We start from the raw sequence: 27,607 nt of genomic DNA on the forward strand, positions 1-27,607 counted from the left end.
GTTGTGTTCCTGCAAGTTGCACACCTGCGAGTTGTACATGTGAGAGTTGTACACCTGCGAGTTGCACACGTGCGAGTTGTACATGTGCGAGTTGTGCACCTGCGAGTTGTACACCTGCAAGTTGTACACCCGCGACTTGTACTGCTCAAGCTGTACACCTGTGAAGCTCACGGTAGCATTTGATCGCGCTGGTCGACTGTATTAGTCTGTCACTCGACGTGTCCTGTGACCAAAGTAACCTAAAGAATACTGACCAGTTTCCTCAGTTCAATACTTCCGAGGGCTTATGAATATCGTAATCTAATGAAGAATTTTCGCATTTCAAAGTATCTACGAAAGCTACGAAAGGATCACTTCGGTTTAGCCTGGAACGAAAGCTCCTACTTCTGAGTTAGAGTCGCGCATGTGACCATAAATGCTGTCTTATTTCACTCATTTCAATATGCATAGCTTTTGTACGCAATATTTCTGCGGTTGACTGACGAATTTAGGAGGCGAATTACGCACTGTATAGGACGCCATTACGTCCGCTTTCTTTTTGCAAGGCTAAAATGATACTTTTTCTCGTGCGTCAAGCAGGATTGCAGCTTCGTCAATATATTTCTTCGCACTTCGATACAATTCGCAATCGCCTACTTGTAGCGAAAAAAAAATCCAACAACGATGATGTTGTGTGATTCAGCTTAAAAAACACTGTGGGCTGCCCGCCTGCAAGATACAGCGAACAAAACGTGAGGTGAGGAGATGAAGCCAGGTGAAAATGAATGCGAGGTGGCACATTTGAAGCGCGCTTCGCGTTGACATAGAGGAAGAAAAAAAAAGCACAAAATAAAAAAGCAGTTCGGTCAGTGGCGCAGATTTGGTGGAAACTCAAACGGGTTGTTATTGGGCAGCGGTAGCGCTTTGAAGCCGTTAAAGTAGAAGCGAGGTGGTAAAGGCTGCGGCGGCGGCGGAATTTGTCTTAGTGCTTCTAATTTATTTTCCTGGGGCGCCACCTGTGATCCGGTTGCAGAAACAGAGAAACAGGGAGAGAACAAAAAAAAGAAAGACAAGTGTTGAGAAAAGACACAAACAGTATTTTACCCCAGTGCAAACCAATATACAAGGTGGGTGACCCCAAATTCAGAGATTAAAAATGAAAATGCTTGAAAGCAAGGTGTTGTGGATTGAGTTTTGCATTTGTAACATGTTTCAACTATTATTTTCTCTCTTTATTTTTAATAATTTACAGATTAATGATTATATCAAATATAATCCACCAAAAATTGCCCGATTTTCTTATATACAAAGACTTACAAGGTGTTTTGGGGAAAATCTGAATTTCAAGCCACCACACAAACTTGCTTGCAGGCTTTAAACCCGCAGACACTTCGCAACATGTACAAGCACTAAAGGAAGACAAACCCACTGGGCATGCTATGCACGATAGCACAGTCGATTATGTCTTATCCAGCATGCTGACTGATGCCGTGCTTATAGACCATTAGCTTCATGCCCATGCTTCCCCAAAGTTTGCTGTGCACTTGAGATCAAAGTGCCTTGCGTTGGTGCCAACGCAGTGACATAATCTAAGGTCGCGATTGCAGCAACAACCGGTTAAAACTGTACATGTCGTTAAATATCGCGCCTGTCATCTTTTTCCTCTAATTAAGTACGGGGCTGGTTTGCCTTCCTTTCACTATGTAACACCTTATCGTACGTATACGCTAATTAATACTGGCAGTATTAAGTACGTGTTCAGGTACAGAGACAAAAGCTGAAAGCCATGCACGTCCATCGCTTGTGTTCCTGGGCGAGAGTTTGCATTGGCAGCTACCCTGAGTAATGGAAGACTAGGAGTCGTACAAAGCGATCTCTCGTTAATACGACAATAAAGTATTTACTGCCGGCAGCCACAGATCTTAGACGAGAAATGTTCCTGCCTAAGGTCTCTTTGGTTCACGTTGTTTCCTTGACGTAATAAGAGAGCTGGTTTATAAGAGTCGTCGCTCAATAGATGCGTAATACTGATATCCCCATGAGCCAGAAATGGAAAAGAGTCACCATTTTCGGTACAAACAAAATGAGCAGTTTTAAAAGCAGTGACAAAGCGCGTGTGCATATCAGCGCTGCAACCACTGTTGACAGTATAGAGCTCAATACTATGTGGCCTCTAGAAAAAAAAATTCTTAAGTGAAGAGACTCTGCAGAAACCATAAGAAAATCGCAGTTTCACAAGAAAAGACGAAGCCAGCGCAAAACAACTTCGCGCACGTAGTCACACTTGTTAAAGCTGTTTCTAGTTTCACTTGCTAGTCCGACCGTCTTGGAATAGTCTGCTCATGCAAACAAAGTCTCTGGCGCCGTATTTCTAAGAAAGCTCGATTTGAAAGTCGCGCTCTTTAAAAACACGCCTTCTCTGTGCGCCGGTGGTGTCGACGTCATTGCGATTTACGACGCATCGCTTCGCTTTCTGGTTTCCCTCTTAGACACATCACATCAGTCACTCATAATACTGAGCTGGTCGGCCGCCTTGGGCTGCGCCAAGACGGCTAATCTCTGGCTGAATGCCGGCCACCAAAACTAGCGACCATGAAGTAGTTGGTATCCAGGGCACCGCCCTATCCAACGCCCATGCCTTGTTAACGGCCATCGAAGAGGCCAGCCATTGCGAAGGCCAACATTGAGATAGCCAGCAGTTGCGCCTCCACTGAATACGCTAACGCGCCGCGGCCTCCCGATCTGACTTCCATCACAAACACGTCCTCGCGGAACTCCCAGTCGTGACGGGGAGCAGGTCGCTCATCGCGACTCCCGTGGTTGCGATACCCTCCCGCCTCCCTGACGTCACCGGCCTCCATGACGTCAGAGCCACTGCGGCCCTCGACGGCGTCCACGTGCGGCCGTGACGTGCCGGTGACGTCACGAGTGGGCGAAGAAGGGCTGCTAGCAGCCGTGGTGTTAGTAGTGGGAGGACGTGAGGTTCCGTTGCCCGGAGCAGACGTTACCGTAGGGGGCGGCCCGGCGCTCTGTGCCGAGTCGGGCTCGGGCTGTAGCTGCTCAGGCTCCTGGGGTTCCTCGTGCAGCGACTTGAGCGTGACGTTGAGGATGGAGATCTGCTGCTCCAGAACGATGAAGTCCTGCTTGGCCGTGTGGAATCCGGGCGCCGAAACCTGAGTAGTTGTAGAGAATGTAGGTACAACTTTCAGCCTTTCGTCATGTGTGTTGTCAGTCGCGGACTGCGTTAAAGGCTACCTTAGAGGCCTGGATCTTAGCTCTAACCGATCCATTTTCTAGGCCCCAGAACCACAGATGTCCTGGTTGCTGTCTTAGGACAGCATTTGGTTCTTGGTTTCATTGACAGGAAGGCCTATCTTTCCGTTTGTCACCTACATCGTTGAATCTGTCGCGCAAGCAGATCGACGATAATCGACAGACTTCTAGACACTAAATTAGTGCACATGTAGCTGTATTAAATGTCGTTAACAGACTGACACAATAGAGTGCACTGTAGTTTGACATCTTACCTTCAGGCCGGACATCATAGGCTAAGTATGATGTACAGTGGCGAGTAAAAAGGTCAGCACTAGTGACGTGCCACGGGAGAGGCAGATAGCCACGCTGGGAGCTGCGGTTACGAACACGTCGATACCAAACGGTCCAATGTGTTTGCAAAGCACGGCGCCCGGCCAGCCGCACGATGCGATTTTCGCTGCTCTGGTGACGTCATTGTACTAATCTTTTCTTTTTACTCGCGACTGTATACCTAGCAATAGTTCATGGACAAAATTAAACTGCGAAAATGCATATACGTGCAGTGAAAAGGCTGAAGGGTAGCCATGCGTCTAGAACTGAGATACAGATGAATAAATAACAGGGAACAGATGACTAAAGAAAGCAAATATAAACCTAGCAGAAACGAGCAGTGCATTTAAAAAGGACAGAAAAACCAAACGAACAACCGTTGCATTTACTGCGTCGCGTCGACTTCCACTTAACGACCCGCAATGCCGGCGTGCGCAATAACGAATTATGTCAAAATACATTCCAGTCCTTCAAACTCCCGGTTGCCACTTTCGAAACGTATACGAGGTCAAATCAGTTTGTGCCCCTACAAGAGCTGCAGATGTTTCGAAATCGTTGGATCCGGTTAATGTTGAAAAGCATCTGCGATAGCCGCGCCTCCGAGAAGCCAGCAAAAAACCCGAAGTAGTTGAAGCTGAATCCGCGTTTTCCACAAGATGTGGCGCCCTCTGGGGAGTGGCGAAAATTCGTCTGCTAGTGGTTGAAAACAAACGCATGTAGGAGACGCACGCGCTATATGGTTCCACGAGGAGCCAGCTGCGCTTACGAAGTGGCAAGTGTGTGTTTGGCAGCTGCCGCCATCTGTCGCATGCGCCTGTCACTAACATGAACCACGCGTGCGCAGTAGGAGCTGGCGGTTTTCTTTTTTTTGTTTTTTTTTAAAGAGGCGGTCATGCGCAAAGCGGCCTTGTGAAAACGACGGATTTCAGCGCGATGCGCAGTTACCTCCAGCGTGTAGCGACCGGGCCTGAGGATCCTCCAGTACTCGCCCCGGGACGTAGTCTTGAAGCCGATGGTGCGGTTGGAGACGCGCAGGAAAGCCTTGACCACTGGGTTTCCCTGCTCGTCCATCACGATGCCTCGCACGCCTGCCCGCCGATCGCAAGAAAAGTTCAGCGAAAAAAGGAAGATTAAGTTACTTGTCAATTATGTCTACCTCTCAGTGCATCGTTTAGAGGTGTTCACCATTATTCCTCCACGCCCCGACAAAGATGGCTGAACTTGGATTCGCAAGATGTGGGCTACGCTTATTTTCTTTATTTTCAGGCGCAGAGTCGTACGAATGTGATGGCTGGCTGGAGTTCTTGCATTTAAGTGCGTTGATTTGAAAGAAGATCTTAATAAATATGTCCTTTTGACATATAATACTGAACGCTTCCTTCTAAATTACATTAGTAATAAAAAAATGGCTGTGAGTTAGCGCACGTTCCGTTTACTTCCCTGCGTCGTCCTTTCTGTTGCGCTAAAATTTAGGTCTTGCACCATGGCTCAGCTAGTCCACAAGCAAACGTTGCTAACATTAATAACAATGCGGGCCTAACGCCTCGCGATGACGTTAGTTTTCAAACAGCAGCGCACACAGGAACGAACACGTACAGCGGCGATAATGGATACAGTGCTTACAGAGGAGAAATACAAGCATTATTTTAATTACTATTTTCCTGCACACTGTTTTAGTTCATATCTGAGGGCGATGCGTAAACTCTACGAATCCAAGTTTCCCTATCTCCAGATCATTACAAGAATTTTTTTAAGTGAAGATTTTTCTGAATATATATATATATATATATATATATATATATATATATATATATATATATATATATATATATATATATATATATATATATATATATATATATATATATATATATATATATATATATATATATATATATATATTTATTTATTTATTTATTGCGAGGTGGGAAGTGGCACCGCCCACCTTTGTGCACCTCTCCGAGGTAGGCGAGCAGCGACTGCTTGTTGTCGTCCCAGAATCGCGGCAGCTCACGGCGGTGGGGGAACTTGCAGCAGGAAATCTCGAAGGTGACCTCCATGCAGCCTTCCCAGATGTAGTTGTAGTCCTGCATGCCGCCTGCACAACGCACATCGGTGCAGTGTAGGCTACCAGTTAAGAATGTGCCATATCTGTGCACTAGACGAACGGTGTGTAACTATAGCTGATGGGAGTTGCAAAGCAATCAGTGTGAGATACGCATTCAGTTTATATTTTTTCTTTTCAGAAAGTCTTTTCTTCAGCGCTTAAGCTGGACCCATCGCGCTGGGTCAACGGTTACAGCTGAGTACGACGACGCGAGGTCCAATCCCGGCCGCGGCGATCGCCTTTTTATGGAGGCGAAATGCAAATGATTCTCGTGTGCTGTACAACATAAAAAAAAAACCTCAGGAGGTCGAAATTAATCTGGTGCCCTCGACTACAACGCCTCTTTCCCTGTTCCTTATTGAGCTTCTTCCTTGGTGCCTTCCCTCAAGGCGCTTTTGAGGTTTCCACCTATAGAGTGGAGAGTTCATGAGCCTTTCATTTATTCTTAACCAATTTTTTTAGCCAGAGAGTTTTTCACGTGAACGGCTAGAAGAAAAAATTAATGATAAAAAGGCGTTACGTAATAATTCTTCCCTAACCCCAGTTTGGCCGCTTTTTCACCGGTCTCTCCTGTGACTAAAACTCTTCGCAGCGATCGGCCACCCTCCCATCTTTCCCTGAGGGAAGAGACAGGGTAAGAGGGGGTCAGTTTTCTTCCTCTCCAAACCAGCTCCAGTCAGCTACTCGGCTGCAAGCGGCCGCTCACCCAAATTGAATCTCCGCAGTCTTGGCTGTATAGGTATTATCCCCTTCATTAGATGCCACCCCAATGGCCGGAGCGGCTCCTCTAGAGTTTCTAGAGATGTTGCTACATGCGCACCTTGTGGACACCGCTACAAGTAGAGAGCTCACACAGCGAAAGCGCAGAGTGCATGTGCACTGCCTCGTACCTGCCAACGGGTACCAGGCTGCGCCGTTGGTGGTGCCATTGGGGAACGCCTGCCGGTCCGACGAGCAGGGTGCGCCCAGGTACATGTTGGCGTGGTTGAAGGAGTACACGCTGGCGATGTGTTGGAACACGTCATCGTCTGGCGTCACCGACGGCTTGTTGTACGTGTGGAACACTGCGGAAGATCGCGAAAGCCGGTCATCAGGAGCAGCACCACGCGCGTCGAGAACGCAGACGGAAGTGACGGGTTTAGAGCAGCACCCGAACAACTTCGGAGTGTTCTACGGTCAACAAGCTTTGTTTGCATAACGCATGGCCGTTGCAACATCCCGCAGTGACGTCAAACTGCCCTGCGATTTGTCCACTTCGCTCACAGCGCGTTAGTAGAAGTAGTAGCACAATTCCGAAAATGGCTAAAGGTGCTTAAAAATCTGGTAAAATAATGTATGTTTGAGTCTGCAACTGAGTGCATGAATGAGGACGCAGAAATCCATCATCACGACTGACCGAATCAGTGACATTGTTTGAGTAATTCAGTGATTAAATGACAATGACTGTGTGTGTAATTCAGTGATTGAGTGACAGTGCCTGTGTGAGTAATATAGTGATTGAGTGACAGTGCCTGTGTGAGTAATATAGTGATTGAGTGACAGTGCCTGTGTGATTTAGTGAGTGACAGAGGGACAGTGTCTGTGTGTAACCATCGTTGTAGTGCAACACACGACCAGTATACAGAAAGAGAGGGCACACACACAGCGCTAACGCGCAGTTCTGTGTCCTTGTCGTGTGTTGCGCTACAACGATGGTTATAGGTCAGATCCAACAAGCCCAAGTTTCTACCTTATTGTAGTGTCTGTGCGATTTAGTGAGTAACAGTGTCTTGTGATTTAGTGCGTGACAGTGTCTGTGTGATGTAGTGAGTGACGAAGTCTGTGTAATTTAGTGACCGACAGAGTGACGGTGTCTGTGTGAGTTAGTGAGTAAGTGACTGAGAGAGTGGGTGCCTATAGCTGGTGAATGAGAGACTGAGTGGAGGACTTAGTGGGTGACTAAATCGGCGACTGGTCAGTGGCTGAGTGAGTCGCCGTATAATTGAATCAATGACTCAGGTGGTCTACAGGAACGGTGGCTACAGAAAGCCCACCAAGCCAAGTGATGCTTCGCATACCAGCGTTGGGCGAGTTGTCGAACGGGTAGGAGGCCACAACCGCACCGCCGTGGATGTTGCCGGAGAGCACGAAGGGAATCTGGTGGATCCAGCGCCGCACAGCTTCGGTCTCTGGCTGCTGCTGCTGTGTCTGCGTCTTGAAGTGGTCCGGGAAATTCCGGTTCAGATCCACGCCGCGGGCGTTATACCTGCGTGCACACGGAGGCATAAATAAACGCCCCAGCTTCCAAACTTCCACGAGCAGGCAGTGCTGTATCGCATGCTCTACTACGTCGGGTCTCGAGGCACTGAGAGCCTTGTCACAGTATTTTAGTGCTACCACATATTTGCGCAGGACGTTGAGGGGCAAACGGTAGTCGCGGGCCACGATAGCAACTTCGGCTCTTGCTGTCGTTTCGGTGAACCACGGTCAAAGCTCTAAAGCTGTTGCTAATTAGTCCGCCGTCAAAACTGAAGGAATTCGTTGCTACCTCCAATCCCCAGTTATCAGGTCTTTTCGTTTAATGAGAGCAAACCAATCTCAAATGACTTCCGAGCCGCCTGTGCTCACACCTACAAAAGCTTCCAGTATTTTTGTACTTTAACAGCAGTGCTTTCAAAGTACGACAGCTGGAACTTGTCAAAGCCAATGAAGGAACAAAACTAATCGGAAGTGTGTGTCGTGCCCATGGACAACAAATTTTACGAAAGGTACAATTTTTTTGTTCAGCGCACGCGAGAATCTTACTCGGAAGTAACGCTTTAATAAATGAGAAAGTCTTTGATTGCCTCACATTTATCGCTCTGGATGCGTCTTTACGCTGTTGGTTCTTGTCAAGGCGTGGGTATATAAGACTGCTCTTAAACATGACGAAACAAGTTAGGCCGCGTGGAAAACACGTGGCCCCGAAGCAGAGTCCACAGCGTTCGCGTACCGTCCCAGGGTTCCTGTGCAGGCGCCCTCCTTGGAGATCTCGTATCCATCCGGGTTCATGCTGGGCATGATGTGGATTCGCGTGTTGTCCAGCAGGTAGCGCACGTACGGGTCCACGTTGTAGCGGGTCAGCAGGTGCGCGATCAGGTACACCATCAGCTGACGGCCCACCGCCTGCGCATGCGCCGTTCGGGAACATGAGGCCGTCCCCGAGGAAAGGGCGGATCAGCGATGTGTGTATTTGACAGACACAGTTTCTGGTACGCATGCTACACACCTCAGTGTGCCGGTATCCATACTTAGCATCTTCATGAGTGATCACTTTCTGAAGGTTAAGTCTTAAGTCGGCCTGGGTGGTATTTTTGGTTTCATTTTTGTGCTTCTTCTGGGTTATACACGGTGTTCAACTCTTTTCGGAACGCGATAATAAGTGCGAGTCATGTAATCATGAAACTAATGCCACAGATATGCCTGAACGATGTAACCACCAGGCCAAAAAACTCAACTTCAAAGTGCTGCTTTGTGGCTGTTATGGTACTTTATAAAACAAATGTATTGATTAAAATGGAGCACACCGTACAAAGAGAAACATGAGCACAACTATAGGAGACTCTGCGCTTAAGGTCAACCGCAAAGCAATCAAAGGAAAGAAAAACTATGAAGCATTATTTTAATTTGTGAGCTAGCAATGTGGCTGGTTCTTACAGTGCTGGTTTTGGGAAGAAAACTGAGCATGAAAACAAATGAGATTGTACGGGGGGTAGTTAGTGCAACATTACATTGGTAAAGAAGTTTATGCACTGCTTAAGAATTTACAGGACAACATTAAGGAGAAGACGAGATACACACACGTGCTTCGTGTATGCCTCGTCCACTCCTTTACGCTGTGCTGTAAATTTCCAAGCAGCGCACAAATTTTTTTATCAATGTAAGAAAACGTACACCTATTACACTTTACACGGTCACTTTCAAAGGAATGATCTGGCTTCTAAAAAACAGCAGATAAAAAAAATCAGACTCTCCGCTACACGGAGGTATCCACATGTAGTGTGGCGAAACAGTTTTGTCGTCTACACTTTCGGAGCTTACTGCAGCAACCAGGTACTTAGGTAGGGATTTTTTTGTCAGGAGGGGCCCAAGGTAAGCTCTTGAGTCGAGCTGAGGGGGAAGATGGGTTGGGGGGCTCCCCCTGGACCCTTGGAGTTATGCGCCTGGCTCAAATGATTCAGGCGCTCCTATACGATTGCGCAGTGGTCTTCTTTATTTAACTCTAGTATCATTTGTACAAGCCTGCCCAACCAATGACACTAAACACTGTTTACAAACTACAGGCGACTTCGTCTTAGTGCAGTCTTTGCGTCGGTTCTCGGTAGCCAGTGTCCTAAAGGCGCTGACTGCGAGGCAGAAAACGGCTTTCGCAGAACTCGGGATTCGCCACAACGAGGCGACGAAAGCTGCGTCCCGGACAGGAATTCTGGCGAGTTTTGCCGACCCCGAAATGCTGCTGCTGCGCTTCGCATAGCGTGCGACGCTGACCGACACGGAAGCTGCCATTCCCCCTCTTCCGGCGGGTGAGATTAGAGCCCGGCATCCGGGGCCTTTGCCCCGCACTGGTCTCCCACACTCGTGGCACGGAGGACAGCGATGAGGGGGCGGAGAGGGACGCGCATTGGTAGAGGGTAGCTTGCCAAGCGTGTACTGCACGCAAGTGCGTCATCGCGCTTCGACTCCGGCGTGCTAGAGTCCACGTGGCGCGTCTTAACAGCGACTCGTAAGCACGGTCGCGATTATGAATGAAACGTGGACTCTGTCGAGTAAATGGGAAAACAAAGTACAGGTTCGAGCGAGCAAGAAAACGGCAGCACCTAAGAAGGGCCAGAAGCTGCAGAACTTGAAGAGGAAAGCTTCTCGAGCAACTGCCGCGCGGAATAAAAAACGGATCGAGGTCCGATTTTCACAGAAGTGGGGCGTGGCTGACAACGAAATTGGTGGTGAAATAAGGCGCAATTAAAGAGATGGAAGTGAAATAACACGAATCAATCTGAAAACACTATGTTGCTGCGTCTCCGGACGGAGGACAAAAAACACAAGAGTCGCGTAAGAACGTTAAGACTTTCGGTGCTCGTGTTAGTTGCTACCGTCATATAAGCTTCCCAATGCCAGTGCATGGTACACTCTAAACACAAACACGCCTCTATGGGAGTAGACAGGGAGTAAGCAGTCCTCTAGGGCACTCCCTTTATATAACAGAGAGTGCGTAAGAGAACAGCTTACTTCTTTCTTACTCCTTTATTTTAGAGTCTAGTAGCGTGCATGTAGACTGGTGTGTTAGGACACGGCATATAAGGGTGAAGGGAGTGAGTGCAGAAGTGGAGTCACCTCGTTGCCGTGCATGTTGGCAACGTACTTGACGTTGGGCTTGAGCAGCGTCTCTTCCTGGGGGTCCTTGGTCACCAGCAGAACCCACAGGTCACGCCCTGCAGGTCGAACGAAAGAAGAAAAGCGACCAGACACCCTGTCAGCCGTCTATTTGAGAAGTAAAGATAATCGATCGGCTCGCAAATCAAATTGGTCCCCTCTCCTCGCTCATCAAGCATGTCGGCCCCAACTCCAACCGGACCTCTTCAGCAAGCGCTGTCAGTGGCGAATCCAAGAAGAAAGAGGGAGGTGGGGGTCGCATACCCCTTCCTTTCAGAGAGTAATTATATATATATATATATATATATATATATATATATATATATATATATATATATATATATATATATATATATATATATATATATATATATATATATATAAAACCCGCGAAAAAAACATTTATTTTTTTCAACTCAGAACGTTCCAGAAATGCACTGCGCAAATAGTACCATTCCCTCCAGGAGCCACAAAAAAATGCTCCCCTGGGCATGCCATTGAAGTTTCTTGACCTAGCCAGAGCTAATAACGTAGAATTAGACATTTAGTGAGATTTTTTTTTTCAGCGTTGCTCTCTTCAACGAGTCGGCACTGATAAGAGTTAATCTCATTTTTGATCTCTGTTTAATAGTTAGTGTCAGTATGGCTTGATGTGCGTCGGCACCTGACTGGCGGCCGTGATAGCAACAACATAAGAGGACGAGAGTTGGTGAACGTGCTGAAAAAACATGCTCAAAAGTGGCGCGTAGAAACAGGACAATGAAGAGACTACACAGACAGACCATCCACACTGACCATCGTGTCTTTCTGGGCGCTGTTTTTTTCTTCCCCAGATGCTCTCGAAACGGGTTAGTTTTTTTTTTACTTCAATTGCTCCCCTCCATGTTGGAGATAAGAGTAAATATTTTTTTCTGATTTGACTTGTATCAGGCTGTATCTTGCGCCATGGAATCGAAGACGCACGGCACAGTGAGCTCGGAACGAACAACCCATCGCTGAGCGTTAAGAAAACTAAATGACATCCGGTGGCGTGAGGCGACGGTCCAAATGAGTGTCTTGTTCAAAGTACGTCAAGCCGAGAGTCGCTTTTATCCCAGATACGCGGGAAGACATCGAGCCAGCAGTCGCTCTCGTTTCAGATGTCGATCTCCGAGTCGCCCACATCCGGTGCACACTCCAATTTCCCACTGCAGCCTCATGCGGCGAGTTCTTTAGAGTCCTTTAAAAATAGTACCCGAATATCAGCGCTCTGTACCCCAATCTCACTCATTCTTGCAGCAAAGCGAAAGGTATACGTGCGCAAGGCGACGGCTTCCACGAATCGACTACTCTCACGCTATCACGAGATTGCGCAATCAAGAGAGGCATAATCCGTTGCCTCGCACTCATGTAGCCCTTATTCCACTTCAAGCAGTTCCACAGACGGCTGAGCTCCACGTAAAGATTTGGAGTTACCGCATTCTGATAGCCTATGGTGGTCGAAAAAAAAAAACAGCTGTAACAATTAAGGCTGTTGCCGTGTCCTTTATTATGCTAGTATTTGTACGCGGCATTCAATGACCGCTAATTATAGGCCCGTGCAGAAATACCTGAATTATGCCTAGCGCTCCTGTTTACAATCGCCTAATAAAACAGCGCCAACACTGACAGCACATATTCTTCGCCCCAGATGGCGCTTCTTCACGCGTCTATCAATATACATGCGCCTTTCTATGCGACGTTATCTGTACGCCCACTTCCACTCGCACTAATAGAAAATTCCTACACGTACTTGTAATTTACCCTGACATGGAGTGCTGCGAACCCCCCATCTAGGACTGCGGAAGCGATTCTCCGATTGCCCGGAACACGATTTTACTCTACGGCAGTGCCCGGGTTCGAACCCGACCGTGGCGGCTGCGTTTTTATGGAGGAAAAACGCTAAGGCGCCCGTGTGCTGTGCGATGTCAGTGCACGTTAAAGATCCCCAGGTGGTCGAAATTATTCCGGAGCCCTCCACTACTGCACCTCTTCTTCCTTTCTTCTTTCACTCCCTCCTTTATCCCTTCCCTTACGGCGCGGTTCAGGTGTCCAACGATATACGAGACAGATACTGCGCCATTCCCCCCCCCCCCCAAAAAAAAAAGAAACAATCTACGCCAGTGCGCAAACAGTGGCTGTGTTGTGGCACGCACCTTGCACGGACTTCCCGGTGCTGTAGAGCCGTGTGAAGTCCGGGTAGTTTGTGGAGACCTTCTTGAGGAAGGCGGTCATCTCGTCGTGGTTGAAGTAGGTGTACTCCTCGGAGCGCTTCTTGCCCGTCGGCGTGCCCGACTGTCCGCGCACCTGCCGCACGGCGCACAGGTAGAGCAGCAGCAGCGCCATCGCCAGCGCCGACGCGCACAGACTGCGGGGCTTCATGGCGCAGCTTACTCCTCCTGCTCGTCTCCCTGCGGGTGGGGCAACAGAAGTCAGCCTATGACTACAAAGACTAACTTACAGAGCAAGCATACTTTACTGCGTCTTAATTCAAGTTTATTTGCATCTATACATGTACAGATGACAGGAGTACAGACAAAAAGCCAAATGAATTCGGCTTGACGAGGTCTGTACCCCCTACAGAAATGGAACTGTGCACAATAAAGAGAACACAAACATACAATGATGGATAAACGAGAAAAAAAAGCATTAGTGAACATTGTATAACAGAAATGCATACGGGTTACAACGTACTAGACAAGAATAGCGCTGCGGGCACGAGATGTGGAAGAGAAGACATCAACAGCGCTCAGCCTGGAACATCTCATCTGCTGTGCGACAATGTTTTCCCTTCTTCCTTCTCCCTGTCCCTCTTTCCTGGGCGCCATAATGAGCCAAGGACACGTATGTCAGTTTTGCAGTTGCTAAGCGATAATGGGGTGAGCGATAATGCCACACTATTTTTTTTTTGCAAAGCGATTATGGTTATCAACTATATATATATATATATATATATATATATATATATATATATATATATATATATATATATATATATATATATATATATATATATATATATATATATATATATAGAGAGAGAGAGAGAGAGAGAGAGAGAGAGAGAGAGCTAGAATGCGTCTTGAAGTGAAACTAAAGACTTTCTTCGCAGTTTAAAGAACGCGTTAAAAGGTGCTCAGCGGCTGGAAGATACCCTGACTCAAGATACATCCAGAATTCGTCCGAACACTGCAAGGAAGATTCATAACTCCTGCAATGCACGGCATTACAATGTTTGGCACGCAGTTCATGCACGTGATGATGTGGTTTGTCTCGCACATGGAAATGTGTCCTAGGCAGAAACCCAGAAAGCATCTTTCTCGTGAGCGCTGTATGCCAGTGTGTGAGTGCATGCTGCTTTTTTTTCGATTTTCGTTGTCTCGTGCATTATGTCGCTGACTAACACCTCAAAATTCAACCTTGGTCTCATGAAAAAAAAAAAAAGCATTGGCTGATTGAATGAACCCTAAGCCGTCTGGCATGGGTAGAACATAAACCGATATATGAAGGTAGAGAAAATCTCGTGAGACAAAACGATTGTCGGGAAACATAATGCATACACAAGGGTACTGAGCGCTGAAATACGTTAGAGCAGAAATACAGAACGCCACTATAGATTGTAATGCTAATAAGTAACCTGCACTGCAGAAGACCAGCCTTATGATATCACATTTTATATCTGGAAGTATAAGCCATCTAACAGAGTAACGACAAAGCTCACACGTCTCTCGCCATGAACTTATCGTGTTATCGGCAGGTCTAACCATTTATTAAAGTTATTCTGCGAAATCTGAAATAGCCACCGAAAATACGAAAGCTTTGTGTTACTACTTCGCAGCCATCAGAGTTGTTAACACAGAACTGCGGGTTCCCGTTGACGAAACAGAACCCCCACGGCAGCAACAATCAAGACGCAAATCGCCTTCACGTTCCAAAACAACACAAACGTGTAGACACGTCCTCATTCTATGTGGATAGTAAGTATCGATCAGGACAAGCGCTCTGGTGGTTACTTAGAACAGGTAACGTCGAAACACAAAACCGCTGACTCATTTGCACCTGGCCGACGCCCAGCTAACAGCTGTACCGGGAGTGGACCTGTAGTATGGCAGCAGGAGAGCCGATCTCGGAAGATATTGGGGCCGTCGTCTGCTATAGTCAAGCCCAAAAGCAAACGTTCTTTAAACTGCTGTGGGCACATTCCACAAGCCCAGCCCTTACGTATCGTTTGGTTACGAAACATATCGTACAAGGCACATTCGCGGATAATGACTTGAGTTCTTCTTGAAGGGCCGCATGCTGAAGAGTGATGCAGCCACAGCCGCCGCTGCTGCTCGCGCACGCAAAACCCGGAAGAGAATTGGAAACGCTGTGCCGCTGCCGGTAACAGTTCGGCGACACGCGAAAGCAAGCACGGAGGGAGGGCACGCGCGAGGCAGAGGGGACGCAGAAGGTTTTGCTACCTGCTACCAGCGCTGGCATAAGGAAGGAGGTGGAGGGGAAGTGAATACGTGCGACAGCGAAGCGGGTGGTGACTGCTGGTCCAATAGGTAGTGACTGTATGGAGACAAAATGATAGTGCCTGGTTCAGGTTTAGTTTATAGACACAGGTTAGTGGTCTACTAGTTTAGTTGAGGTTTAATTTAGATTTAGTTTAGTGACATAGGTTTAGTGGTTTAGAAGTTTCGGTTTAGTGTAGTTGTTTAATGACTAGTTTAGGCAGTGACTGTATAGAAACGATATGGGTAAGAGGGGGTAAAAGACGGAGCCAGAAGAACAGAATTTAAAACAAGATTGCGAGAATGATTGCCATATGAAACACGGGGAATAAAATCTTGAAGCATGAGATTTGAACGTTTAGCAAACGCATAACCTATAGCTACGCTTCCAGCCCTGCTCTTTTCAGCGCCTTCGGTGATATTCGAATGTAAAAACAGAAACAAACGCGAACTCTTCGCGAACGTACTGGTTACATAATGGTGCATGGGCATCGTGCTAAGACAAACCTTTGATTTGAGGTTTCTAAGTAAAGAGCGAGCCACTGAAGAGCCGCCACGAATTCTGAACGGTTGCGACAGCCCACTTGTCTGAACCCAAATGGAGGCAGCCAAACACGCATGCAACAACGCCGACCAAAAAAAAAATGATTGACAAAATTCGCGATTAAGCCGTCGTATATTACGAGGCCCGTCGCTGGGCGGACTCTGTGGGTGTGTTCCCCGTCTATTGGACGACTCCAGCCGACATCCTTTACAACTGGTTCTGCAGTGGAAGACTGGGCGGGTCCGCACGGGACAGACAGTGTTCGTGAGGGCTTGTCACGCTGACCGGTCCCAGCCGCTTTCACGAGGACAGGGGTTTCCCCGCAGTGTATGTGTGCACCTCGGGGAAGCCCCACCGCCTGACTGCTTGCATCCGGGAGTAATGGCGGAGCTCGTGCGGTGGAGGGGAGTCTGTGTACGCCAGCGTATGTCAGTGTGTACAAACGTGAAACGTATCTGGACGAACCGGACGTTCCCTGGAGGCCGCTGGCGTTCCTTCCTGCCGTTAGCGACCGAGTGTGAACGCCAAATGCGATTGCATTCCCAGCTGACGATACTCGGTTAATTTTGAGCCGCCACGCAGACACCACGAACGCTAAAACTACAAGCATCCGCCAAACTATCCTCCAACAAATTATCTTCTAATAAGTTATCCTCTAATAAACATTTTTCCAACAAACTGTCATGCAACAAACTATCCTCCAATAAACTATCCTCTAATAAGTTATCCTCAAACAAACATTTTTCCAACAAACTGTCATGCAACAAACTCTCCTCCAACAAACTCTTCTCCAACAAATTATTATTTAACAAACTGTCATCCAACAAACTTTCATCCAACAAACAATCATCCAACAAACATTCCTCCAACAAACTGTCATCCACCATGCTGTCCTCCAACAAGCTATCTTCCAACAAGCTGCCCACAACAAGCTATCCTCCAGCAAACTATCCTCCAGCAAGCTATCCTCCAGCAAACTATCCTCCAGCAAACTATGCTTCAGCAAACTATCCTCCAGCAAACTATCCTCCAGCAAACTATCCTCCAGCAAACTATTCTACAGCAAACTATCCTCCAACAAGCTGTCCTGAAAACGAACTATCCTTCACCAAACATTCCTCTGACACTCTGCCATATCCAACAAAACGACTTCCAACAAATTAGCCTCAAACAAAGCAGCAGTTATTAAGTTCTTTCGATCAGTAGCCATTGCAATGCGAATGAGGCGCCAGAAGCGAAGCTCGGCAGCAGTGTGCGCGCCAAGTGGCAGCGGCGCCTCACCGCAAAGCTGTCCGAATTAAGGCCAGCCAGCATTATTCGTCCGCGGCTCCCGGAACGAAGGCTCCCGACCACCTCCGCCGAGACCCGGTCGAGTGCACGACCTCGTGGTCGGCGCAGCGTGCGTGCATGCAACCAATCGGCGGCGATTCGGGTTAGGTCAGCTTCCAGAGTGCGTACGCAGGTACAAAATCGAGAGCGACCTCAGCCCTTCGCTGTCGAGACTAGATCGCGTTCCGGATTTTATGACGCTAGCGGGACGGGTAACAATGCGGCTACGCTTCGAAAACGTAGAAAAAGGAAAGGAAATAAAGATCAGGACGCATCGTCATCGCCATCATGATCATCATCGTCGTCGTCAGTCTGGCTAAGCACAGCGAAGGGCAACAGCCCTCTTGTATTCACCCATTTGCCTTGGAGCGGTCGACGACATACCATAGCAGCAAACTTTCCTAACCAGACTGCACCTTCTGAATATCTAGCGCCCTTACCGCAGGCGACGTTTTCCCTTCACTGGGTATTGTTCGAAGTCTCCCAAAAAGGACCTAATAAGATACCGCTGGGACATCATCAGAAGAGACCTCGAGCGCCGATGCAAGGCGGAAATCCTTGAGTGGCGCGCATCCACGACGTCAGTGCGCGCACACGATAGAACTGCATCTCGCTTTTCGTGTGTTGAAAGGAAAAACGAGTAAGGACGCGTTCTTTTCTTCCGGCTAGGTTTTCTTTCCACCGTTGTGAACCAAAAATAGCTCAATCTAAAGACTTTAAAATTAATGGTCGGTGTGACCAGTGCGTTGATACATGCGCTTGACAGTGCAAGAGGCGTCATCTGTCGGCAATCAGTCAAAGCGTTCGCCTCACTTCGAGATAATCGTATGGTCTGCGCTCTCTTCGCTGCATTTGGCGTATGTGCATAGTTTCCGTCTGCAAGCTTGCTGAGAAGGAGAAAGATACAATCAGAATGAAAAAAAGAAAGGGGAAATGATGCATGCGCGAAGGGCGATGTACGATTGACGAACGAAAGCTCAAAACTTTTTTTAAACTATGTGTTTTAAGATGCAAGCGCTGTGGTTCTGAAGCGCGAAGCGAGAAGAAGTTTTTTTTTTTTTTTTTTGGGGGGGGGGGGGGGGGGGGGAGGTCGGATAGATCTGAAGGTTGCGCTTAAGTGAGCTTCACAGTATGTTGCTTCTGTCATCACTAAGTCAAACACGGCAATGCTGATTTCGCTGCTCTTAAATGTCACCACCCCCGCTGCACGGCGACCAACGCAAGTATCCTTTCCCCACAGCAACTTGTGTCGTATCGGGCATGCCCTCCTTGCTGCCGAGGGAAGTACGACGGAAATGCCTGCCCGTGCACGCGTTGTGACATCAGCACGACACATGTACGCTCGTAGATTACTGCAGCGCATGCGTGTCAGTGTCGGCAAACCGCACGCACCGCGGAGGATGTACGTGAATATTCGTGCAACGTAGCCAAAGGTAGACGAATTGTGTCAGCAAACACACATAGCACAGCTGGCCGACCTCACAGAGCATGTAAAAAAAATAAAAGACGGTGGCTTTGCTTACATACATGTAAGGGTGTAATACAAGCGGTTATTCAGGACGCAACGAGGCGATAAGACGCCTCCGCACATGCCTTAACCGCGATCAGAACAACATATCTGCAACGCAAGCGGGCGTTGGAGCGTGAAGCTATATACGTGACAGAGAGCACTTTTTCCGCCGCCTCATAGCGCTCCGTATAAAGGGAATTCAGACGCAGAACCCTCTCACTCCCCCAAGCTCCAAAGCGACACAGTTATCGGGGCATTATAGGCGATCGGCGCTTTTGTTCGGCCCCGGCCATCGACTTTTCCGGCATAGATTCCCACTGCGCGGAACTAAAGGAAGAAGCAATAGGAAGAACGCTCGTGGGGGGTTCCCACACGGCGCAGGAGAAACCACGAGGTATTCGCATCATTTCGCGTTGCTCGCACGCACAAATGCTTGTCTTCGTCGTCACCATTTTCTCCTCTTTCACCTTCTCCCCCTCTTCACTCTCTCCTCTTCCTCTTTTCCGCCGTCGAATATCGGCTACTCCGTGCTCTGCCGGTGGGTGCCCAGATGTCCAGGAATGCCGTCGCGCGCACTGCTCTGTGCAGCGGGAAAGCAACGTCCTTTATCGGGGCTGCGATCGCAATGACGCCCGTTAGGAGAAGCAGATGCAGCAGCGTCGCCGCTTAACGGGGCCACCTCAACCGTGGTCGCGGCGGAGGGAGAGGACAGTCGAGCACACCGCCAAGGGACAGAGACTGCGCTTTTTTTCTCTCTTTTTTTTTTCGGAGCACAGCCACCACCGTTGAGGGCAGGAAAAGCGGCCTTGCGCGGCTTGAAAGCGGCGCATCGTCCCCCCCCCCCCCCCTCCCCCTCCGTGCCGACGCAACAGTCTGCGCCTAAATGGGACGGGAATGTGCTTTTCCTTTCGAGCAGCGCAGCCCACCTTCGATGCGCGCTAGTCGGGCCCGCCACCGGAGCACACTGGTTTGTACGGGCCTTGAAACGGCGGCATCGTTCGAGACAGGGTGCAACGTCTTAATGCGATTAGTATCGCGCGGAGGGATCATGTTCGCTGTCTGCTGTATGTAAGTGCACTTAGCTTCTGATAGAGCGAAGCTGTGGACGCTTGCACCGTGCCTGTTGTAGCACGGTCTCCGTGGCTCCAGCCACGGCGATACAGGTACATTCCTCCGCGCTGAACACGTGCCGTGCAAGAGGGTCGGGGGTGAGGAGGAGAGACACCGGCTTTTACTTACTTCATCAACAAGCAAAGGCCAATAACAACGGCTGGCACGAAGTGGGTAAACTCTGCAAACTTAGATGTTGAAGAGACGACAAAGTAAGGGACAAACAGAATTTGCGCCTTGAGATTTTGCCCCGCCGCGGTGGCTCAGTGGTTAGGGCGCTCGACTACTGATCCGGAGTTCCCGGGTTCGAACCCAACCGCGGCGGCTGCGTTTTTATGGAGGAAAAACGCTAAGGCGCCCGTGTGCTGTGCGATGTCAGTGCACGTTAAAGATCCCCAGGTGGTCGAAATTATTCCGGAGCCCTCCACTACGGACCTATTTGTTCCTCTCTTCTTTCGCTCCCTCCTTTATCCCTTCCCTTACGGCGCGGTTCAGGTGTGCAACGATATATGAGACAGATACTGCGCCATTTCCTTTCCACCAAAAACCAATTATTATTATTATTATTATTGAGATTTTTATATCTTCTTCACGATGTGGCAGTGCCATAGATATCAGCGATGACTCTAAAGGAGGCAAATTCTCGGCTGCAAATCCTGCCCTGCATTCATGACGTACCGCCGAGTTACTGCTGAACATAGCGACAGCACTCAGCTGTGAGCAATCTACCCAAGCTACACCACCCGAATATCAGACTTCCTGTCAATTTGCGAACCTTGCTTCGGTGCCTACTTTCCTTGACCCACCCTCTGTTCTTTTTCACAGCAACAGCTGTTAACGCCACATTTCCCGCTTACGCGACGTCGTCGTAACGCACCAGCTTGATTGGTGAGACTGGAATGACGTCGCGCATGACATCACGATAACCCACCACGCTGAATGCTCTGGATAAAGTGACGTCGCGCATGACGCCATGACAGCGCGCCACGTTGATTAGTCAGAGTGGAGTGACGTCACTCGTAACAGCACAGTACGCTGATTGTTCAGAATGCCAACAGCTGGTTGGTCCGAACACGATGACGTTACTCGTGACGTCACTCGGCTGTCGCTGAGATTCGCATTACCACAAGGCTAAACGTTCGCATTACCACAAGGCTAAACGTCCGATTACTTTTGTATGTGTGTTTGTGGGATCCCCGTGTAGGATAACGTGTGCGGATACTAACTGGATGTTTCACGGGCCTCAGAGAAGCACAATAACAGTTTGTGCCGCGTATATATAATCTCACTCGAACCCGCATGGCACGAAAGGACGGACACGCACGGAAAGCTTTGAGGCCATGCAGTCCGCGAAAGACAATGGAGTACAATGCAGTTCAATGCTATGCTACACTAGTCAATGCAATATAATACAATACATTAAGGGTAAGGGAGTGGATTCCGAGAGAAAGTAAGCGTAGCAGGGGGCGGCAAAATGATAGGTGGGCGGATGAGATTATGAAGTTTGCAGGCATAGGGTGGGCGCAGCTGCCAAAGGACAGGGTTAACTGGAGAGACATGGGAGGGGCCTTTGCCCTGCAGTGGATGTAGTCAGGCTGATGATGATGAGTACAATACATAGCGATCAGCGTCTCAAGTGCCAGCACACGCAGCACAATCTAACCGGCCTTCAACCTCCGCAGTATGAGAGTGCCGCTGTTCACGGATTTAGCTATGATGTGCTCTCCCGCCGTGCTGTCCAGGCGCTGCAAGCGTCCGAAGAAAGCTCAAGCGCGCGTTCGGGACGAACGCAAATCCTCGGGGCTCCGCTTCGGCGATAACAACGGCTGCTGCTGCGCAAGCGTCCTGTTTTCTACGCCGCAGACGGAGACCCGTTCGCGTCGTTGCCGGCGTAATATATGCGCTCGCGTATCCTCGTTCGCGCGGGTGCCGCCCCAGCGGCCATCGCGGGCTGTCTGCGGGCGCCGCGCCCAACGGGGCTTTCTGGGACAGTCGTGCGTCTCCGGCCTTCGACAGTAGCCGCGAGCCAGACTTCTGCGTACCGTGTTAACGCGAATTTAAGCGCCCCCGTTTTTTGTTGTTATTTTCAAAGTCTTTGCCAAATCGTGGCACGCATAGTAAGAAAGATTGAGAAGACCCTTTTTACATTTTGAATCTACGCTAGGTTTTCAAGAGCGCAGCGCCAGTGCAGTCACGTGACAGGTGTCACGTGACATGTCATGTGACCTACTGACGCCATCACAATCCGCCCACTGTGGCAGGTGTCAACTTCCCTCACGATCACCTAGAAGAAGACTTTGATCCAGATTATTTCGATTCAGTCGAAAAATGAAATTTGAAGGTTCGCAAACTGTGTAGTCTTTAATCAACATCTTCACCACACATCAGCGACACAGGCAGCAACACCGCGCTAAAGGCTTTGGCCTCGCCGCACTTTAGGTCAACAAAGTGCCCCCCTGAATTTTTGTCATAAGTAACTAGCCTGTTCGTGGCTTTCATTGGCTGTTGGCTTCTTTCACGTGCACTTCGTGGCGAGCCCCTCGCCTCCTTGCCCTTGAGCGCTCGGTAGCCAGTTAGAATTTTTTTTTTCGTCTTACTCTTTGACGTATGCCCCACGGTTTGGTTTGGTTTGGCTTATGGGGGTTTAACGTCCCAAAGCGACTCAGGCTATGAGAGACGCCGTAGTGAAGGGCTCCGGAAATTTCGACCACCTGGGGTTCTTTAACGCGCACTGACATCGCGTATGGCCTACGCTGAATAAGAAATGCATGTATAAATCTTCGGAATCTCATTCAAACACAAAGCGCCACCGGTTATCACATAATAAGCTAAAGAACACAACAGCCCGATGGTCGATCGGAATTGTTTAAATAGAAAGAGAGCTGTGCCGACTCAACCATGAGCCGAACGGCGCCAACGTAGGCTATGGTAGGACCTTTAATTAGCTCGTCTCCACGTTCACGATGCGCTGCAATGCTCGGAACGCGAATGAGACGAAAGAACTTTGTATTTCAAAAGAAAAGGGAAGAAGGTCTACACTACCTGAGACGAGCACACCATGCATGAACACAGTCGATGCCAATCTCCGCCAATGGCCAATTTCTGCAATTTTTGACCCGCGATGACGGCGGCTGAAGTTGACAGTCAAACGCGGGCTGCTTAAACGTGAGCTAATGCGGCACGTCGACCACTGCCGGTTCTGTAGACTTACGAAGCCGTTTGAGTAGAAAGGACGCCTCGGTTTTCGCGTAGTGTTACGCGTTTGTCCGGGTGCATATACTTATCAGTTCTCTCTCTCTCTTTCTCTCTCTCTCTCTCTCTCCTCGCCATCTGGCTCACACAGCTCACGCGTCTTGCTTACGGCGCTGTGGCAACCCCGCTGTACTGACCTCTGATAATTGCTCGTAGCCTCTAAGGCATAAAACACTTCGCTGTCCGCCCTACATGTCCCCGGTGTTTCATTTCACGACGTGGATTCATAGATAAAAGGAGACGTCTAGTTGCATCGTAACCTCTAGGAACAAGTGTTCGCTGACAACCGGTTAACTGGCCGACGTTTCTCTTCTGAGAATACTGCGGCAGAAAAAAAAAACAGAAATTGTCTGCGGTTTCACTTATACTCCGTGACCGGTCAGCATAGTCTCGCAAATGATCGAATGCAGTGCCCAAAGAGACAGCTCCAGAGGAAATGAGTGAGCGGTCCCCTTCTTGTCCTTGTAATCGAAACGAGGGGAAAAAGTACAAAGAGGGAAAGATAGCCGCAGCCACACCATTCGATTCTGGTTTTCCGAGGCACCCCTGAAGAAAGGCCACAAGCGGAAAGCTACTCAGTGTCAGTTAGGAGGGCCAAATTCAAAAAGTTAAATCGAAATTTGAGACGATTTGGCTTTGCCTTTCATTTCGCACGTCATCCTGTATACCTCGAACAGTACAATCCTGGCGTACGCTAATCTCGTTTCGAGTAGACCGTCGATGCATGACGACCATGACCACCCATAATCATGTCTTCTGAACCACCCACTTCAATACGTATACTCCTCATGTCCGTTAAACATGACGGGGCCCGTCAGGTATCAGATAAGCTTAAAGCGTATACGAGAATTCAAACGCGCGCTGGTGTGCTCACTTTACGCAGCTGCTACTACACCGTTAGCCAGGTGGTTCTCGCCTTGGCGCTGCGACTTCCCGAGGCCTCACCCACAGACGCTATTACATACCTCGCGGTGCACACAGTCACGCTCCGTGGGCATTCGTTTGGCAATATCGCCGCGTGCCTTCACCCCCCCGTATCGTCGAATCTGACGGCGACCGCGTCCGTCCCTCGATCACGAGCAGCCCGCTTGTTTGCGGCGCAAAGTATTCGCGGGAAGCTGGCAATTTGTTGCGAGAAGGCCCGCGCACGCGCGCGGGAAGCGTGAACGGAACCGAGCGACAGCAACATAGGGGAGGAGTTCAGCCTTGAAAACAAAGGGCGGGCGCGTGTGCCTGTGTCTCCCCCCCCCCCCCCCCCTCTCCATCTCCTCCTCTCTCCTTCCCCCCTTGCATATGCACACGCTGTTAACGCTGTTGCAGCACTCAGTAGCCCGACGGAAGCTCGCTGGTTGCTGGCTTGGCTGGCTGGCTACCCTCGCGAGTTGGCTCGAGTAAAACGCTACAAGGCTTTCTGTCACGAACGCACACTTCCCCTCAGGATTCCCCTGCGGGGGTACTCCCTGCCGGACGCACGCGTACACGTGGCAAACGCTTACAGAGGGTTCGTGTGAGGCAGTCGGCTCTAGAAACTATAGATATCATTGCTATGACATTTCAAGGCTATTAAACCTCGAAGGTAATTTCACATCTGACGGTGATATTAGGTAGACTTAGCATACCGGAGACGTATTGTTATTGTTTTACTGCTGCCTGTCATCGCCCTGTCAAGCCGCTACGGGAGATGGGAGCTTTGTCAAGCCGCGTGCGCGGCTTTTTTTCCTTTCTCCTCAGCCATTGTACATGACTGAAATAAATGCAAAATGAAATGAAAATATTAGCATAGACGTATACCAGTTTGCCAGACGCAGGTTGCGCATGCGCAGTGGGCCTACCCGGCCACGCATGCGCTACTGCGCGTATATACATATACAGCATATACAGTGAACATATACAGTCGCGCTCAGTATCACCTGCAACAGGCGGACAGCGACCAGGTTTCCGTTTTGTGGCAGTTCAATGCGCCATGATAAGCCCTTGAGGAAGCACCGTCTTTTGAATTAGCTGTCAGCTGCATCAGGCGCCGAAAAACGCAGGAGTTATCAGGACTGCGTGCAGTGCAACGCTAAATGTTACCCTACAGCCGAGACTATGTCCTGTTGCGCGGAGAAAAACCGTATGTTTTCCCTCACCCCCTGTCTATTTTGATATCCGTTAAAAAAAAGCGCCGAGTTTTGGTCCAATGATGTCTCACGTTCTCTCAGCGCGGGAAAAAGACCACGCTCCCTGAAGCCATTTTCTTCAGCCCTGTTCTCACGATCCGTTGACTTGTGAACGGATATATTTGACGTCAACAGTGAAGACGACGACCTTCCGCTCCTCCTTTCTCACGGCCTATGACACAGAGCTCGGAAAGATCCCACTGTCACGACGGGGAATTCGCTGGACCGCAGACTTGGTACCGAGGGGTTCAAGGAATGCCGGCGACACATCCCATAGGGGACGAAGTTTTTTAAACAGTAAAATGAAACATGGTTTCGCTTCTATGTCTCATTCCATAAGTCTCATTGATATTCTATGCTTTTATTTTGGTGATTTTTTTATTGACTGCGTGCATGTAAATAACCCTCCTTGACTAAAGCTCAATGTACGCTGTAGGCATCCTAATAAATAGCTAAAGGTACCGCCTTTCCACTCATTTGACCCGCACTGTGCACGGTGCTCCCACGGTACAGTTTGGCTACCTCCTGTGGCAACTGCACAGAGTGACTCTAGCAGCACCCTAAAAAGCTCGGTTTGCAAATGGTCAAATACGAGAATAACCTGCCGTTGAACTGAGAATCACAGGCCGCAAGTCCTGGCATTGCATCTTTGGAACAAGACGACCACAGTGGCAATACACGTTCCAAACGATCCCGCTTCGGGTCGCGGAACCAAGCCAGAACGGGTCAGCTATCTCCAGAACTAACTCGCGAATATCTGCATGCTGCCTTCATCAAGGGCCACCGACGGAAAGCCACTGCGTATCTCGAGGGATGGGGGAGTTCGCTGATTGTGAATCAGACAGAAATCTATTGAAGTCGGGGCCTTTCACAAATCTCTGTGTCATTTCACCAATCGCAAGTTGCTTAGTACAGTGCATTCATGGAAAAACCTCATCGATGGCCGTAGATATTGGTTCCAAATTTTTTATCACATAGATTCAATTGTCTTCTCGCTGAAAGCTTTTCAAGGCATTTGAATTTTTAGTCATGCGGAACGTGGTGAAAGAAACATGAACTGCTCGTGGATTGTTCCCGCGCTCAAAGCGTCTGTGCCTCGAACGTGTTTGCCCCACGAGGAACTCAAGCCTGCAAAGGTAGCTGCGGAGAGAAGCCAAGGAAAAACCCACGCCGTAAGTAGGGGACCACTAAGGAAGCACCCAATGAACGCGGGTAAAAGCGGGCGCGCAGTCATCGCCCTGCCAGGTCACCGTTCCGTTCAACGCTGTTCCGCGCCACTGACCCAACGGGAGTCCGCTTGAGCCTCCGCCAAGAATTACGCGGCCGTTTCCCCGCTCGACGTTAAGCACCCCGCTACTACATGCGCGGGAGCGTCCATACGGAGATTCGGATGCGCCTCTGCGAGCATACTCGCCATGTATCACTATGTATGAAGCCAAGGGGGAAGAGAGCAGCGTTCGTGATATCTACTCGGCCTTCGCACACAGCCTCGTTCGTTCTCTATCGCTCGAAACGTCCGTCGCTGCGAAAGCTATTCAACCAGCGCAGCTCATTCACAAGTATGAAAACGGTTCCTCGTTTGCCATCGCATTGCCTGTCGTGTCGTGTTGAACCGTGAACGAGTGGGCACGCACGAGCGCCGGTGAAATATAAAATCGCTCTTGAGAGCTAATAATGGCTCTGTGTATTCAACTCATCAATGACTCCTGCTTATGCGTCTCCAACGCTCCAAAGAAAGATGGAAAGGGCGCAGTCAAGAAGCGAGCTTCTCGCGATCCTTGCTTTTTTTTATCTAGGCGCTGAGGGAAATTGTGGTCGACAGCCGAGCATGCGATGTGCAACGCAGGTAATTACCAGCCCCGGGGCCCAACACAGGGTGCGTGGTGCGGAAGTATTCGGCGGACCACATCGGACTGCTCGGAAAGGCGGCGCGTGGCATAACCTCCAACAAGGAACCGCAAGGCTTTGTAGCGTTCACGGTGCCTAAAAGCGTATGCGAGTTTGTGCACGTGGGGTCGTGCACGCGCGTCATATACTACACTTATAAAAATGATCTATAGCTAGAGTATAGACTACTTATAGATTATATTGCCTTCCTATAGACGTTTCTTTTTGTCTTTTCATAGT

At 49.1% G+C, this 27,607-nt stretch overlaps 1 protein-coding gene across 1 annotated transcript in view; it reads right to left on the bottom strand.

The window, feature by feature from the left end:
- LOC144119551 (carboxypeptidase D-like) overlaps positions 1–27,607 on the bottom strand; it is a 46,586-nt gene that overhangs the window by 15,161 nt on the left and 3,818 nt on the right. The window contains exons 2-10 of the mRNA XM_077652132.1: positions 13,234–13,488; positions 11,021–11,118; positions 8,643–8,815; positions 7,729–7,916; positions 6,562–6,735; positions 5,510–5,662; positions 4,510–4,652; positions 2,627–3,152; positions 25–158 (exon numbers count right to left, since the gene is read on the bottom strand). Coding sequence (XP_077508258.1) covers positions 25–158; positions 2,627–3,152; positions 4,510–4,652; positions 5,510–5,662; positions 6,562–6,735; positions 7,729–7,916; positions 8,643–8,815; positions 11,021–11,118; positions 13,234–13,488 — 1,844 coding nt within the window. The remainder of the gene's footprint in view (positions 1–24; positions 159–2,626; positions 3,153–4,509; positions 4,653–5,509; positions 5,663–6,561; positions 6,736–7,728; positions 7,917–8,642; positions 8,816–11,020; positions 11,119–13,233; positions 13,489–27,607) is intronic.

The sequence above is a fragment of the Amblyomma americanum genome, chromosome 2 (assembly GCF_052857255.1).
Source record: "Amblyomma americanum isolate KBUSLIRL-KWMA chromosome 2, ASM5285725v1, whole genome shotgun sequence".
Classification (NCBI taxonomy): domain Eukaryota; kingdom Metazoa; phylum Arthropoda; class Arachnida; order Ixodida; family Ixodidae; genus Amblyomma; species Amblyomma americanum.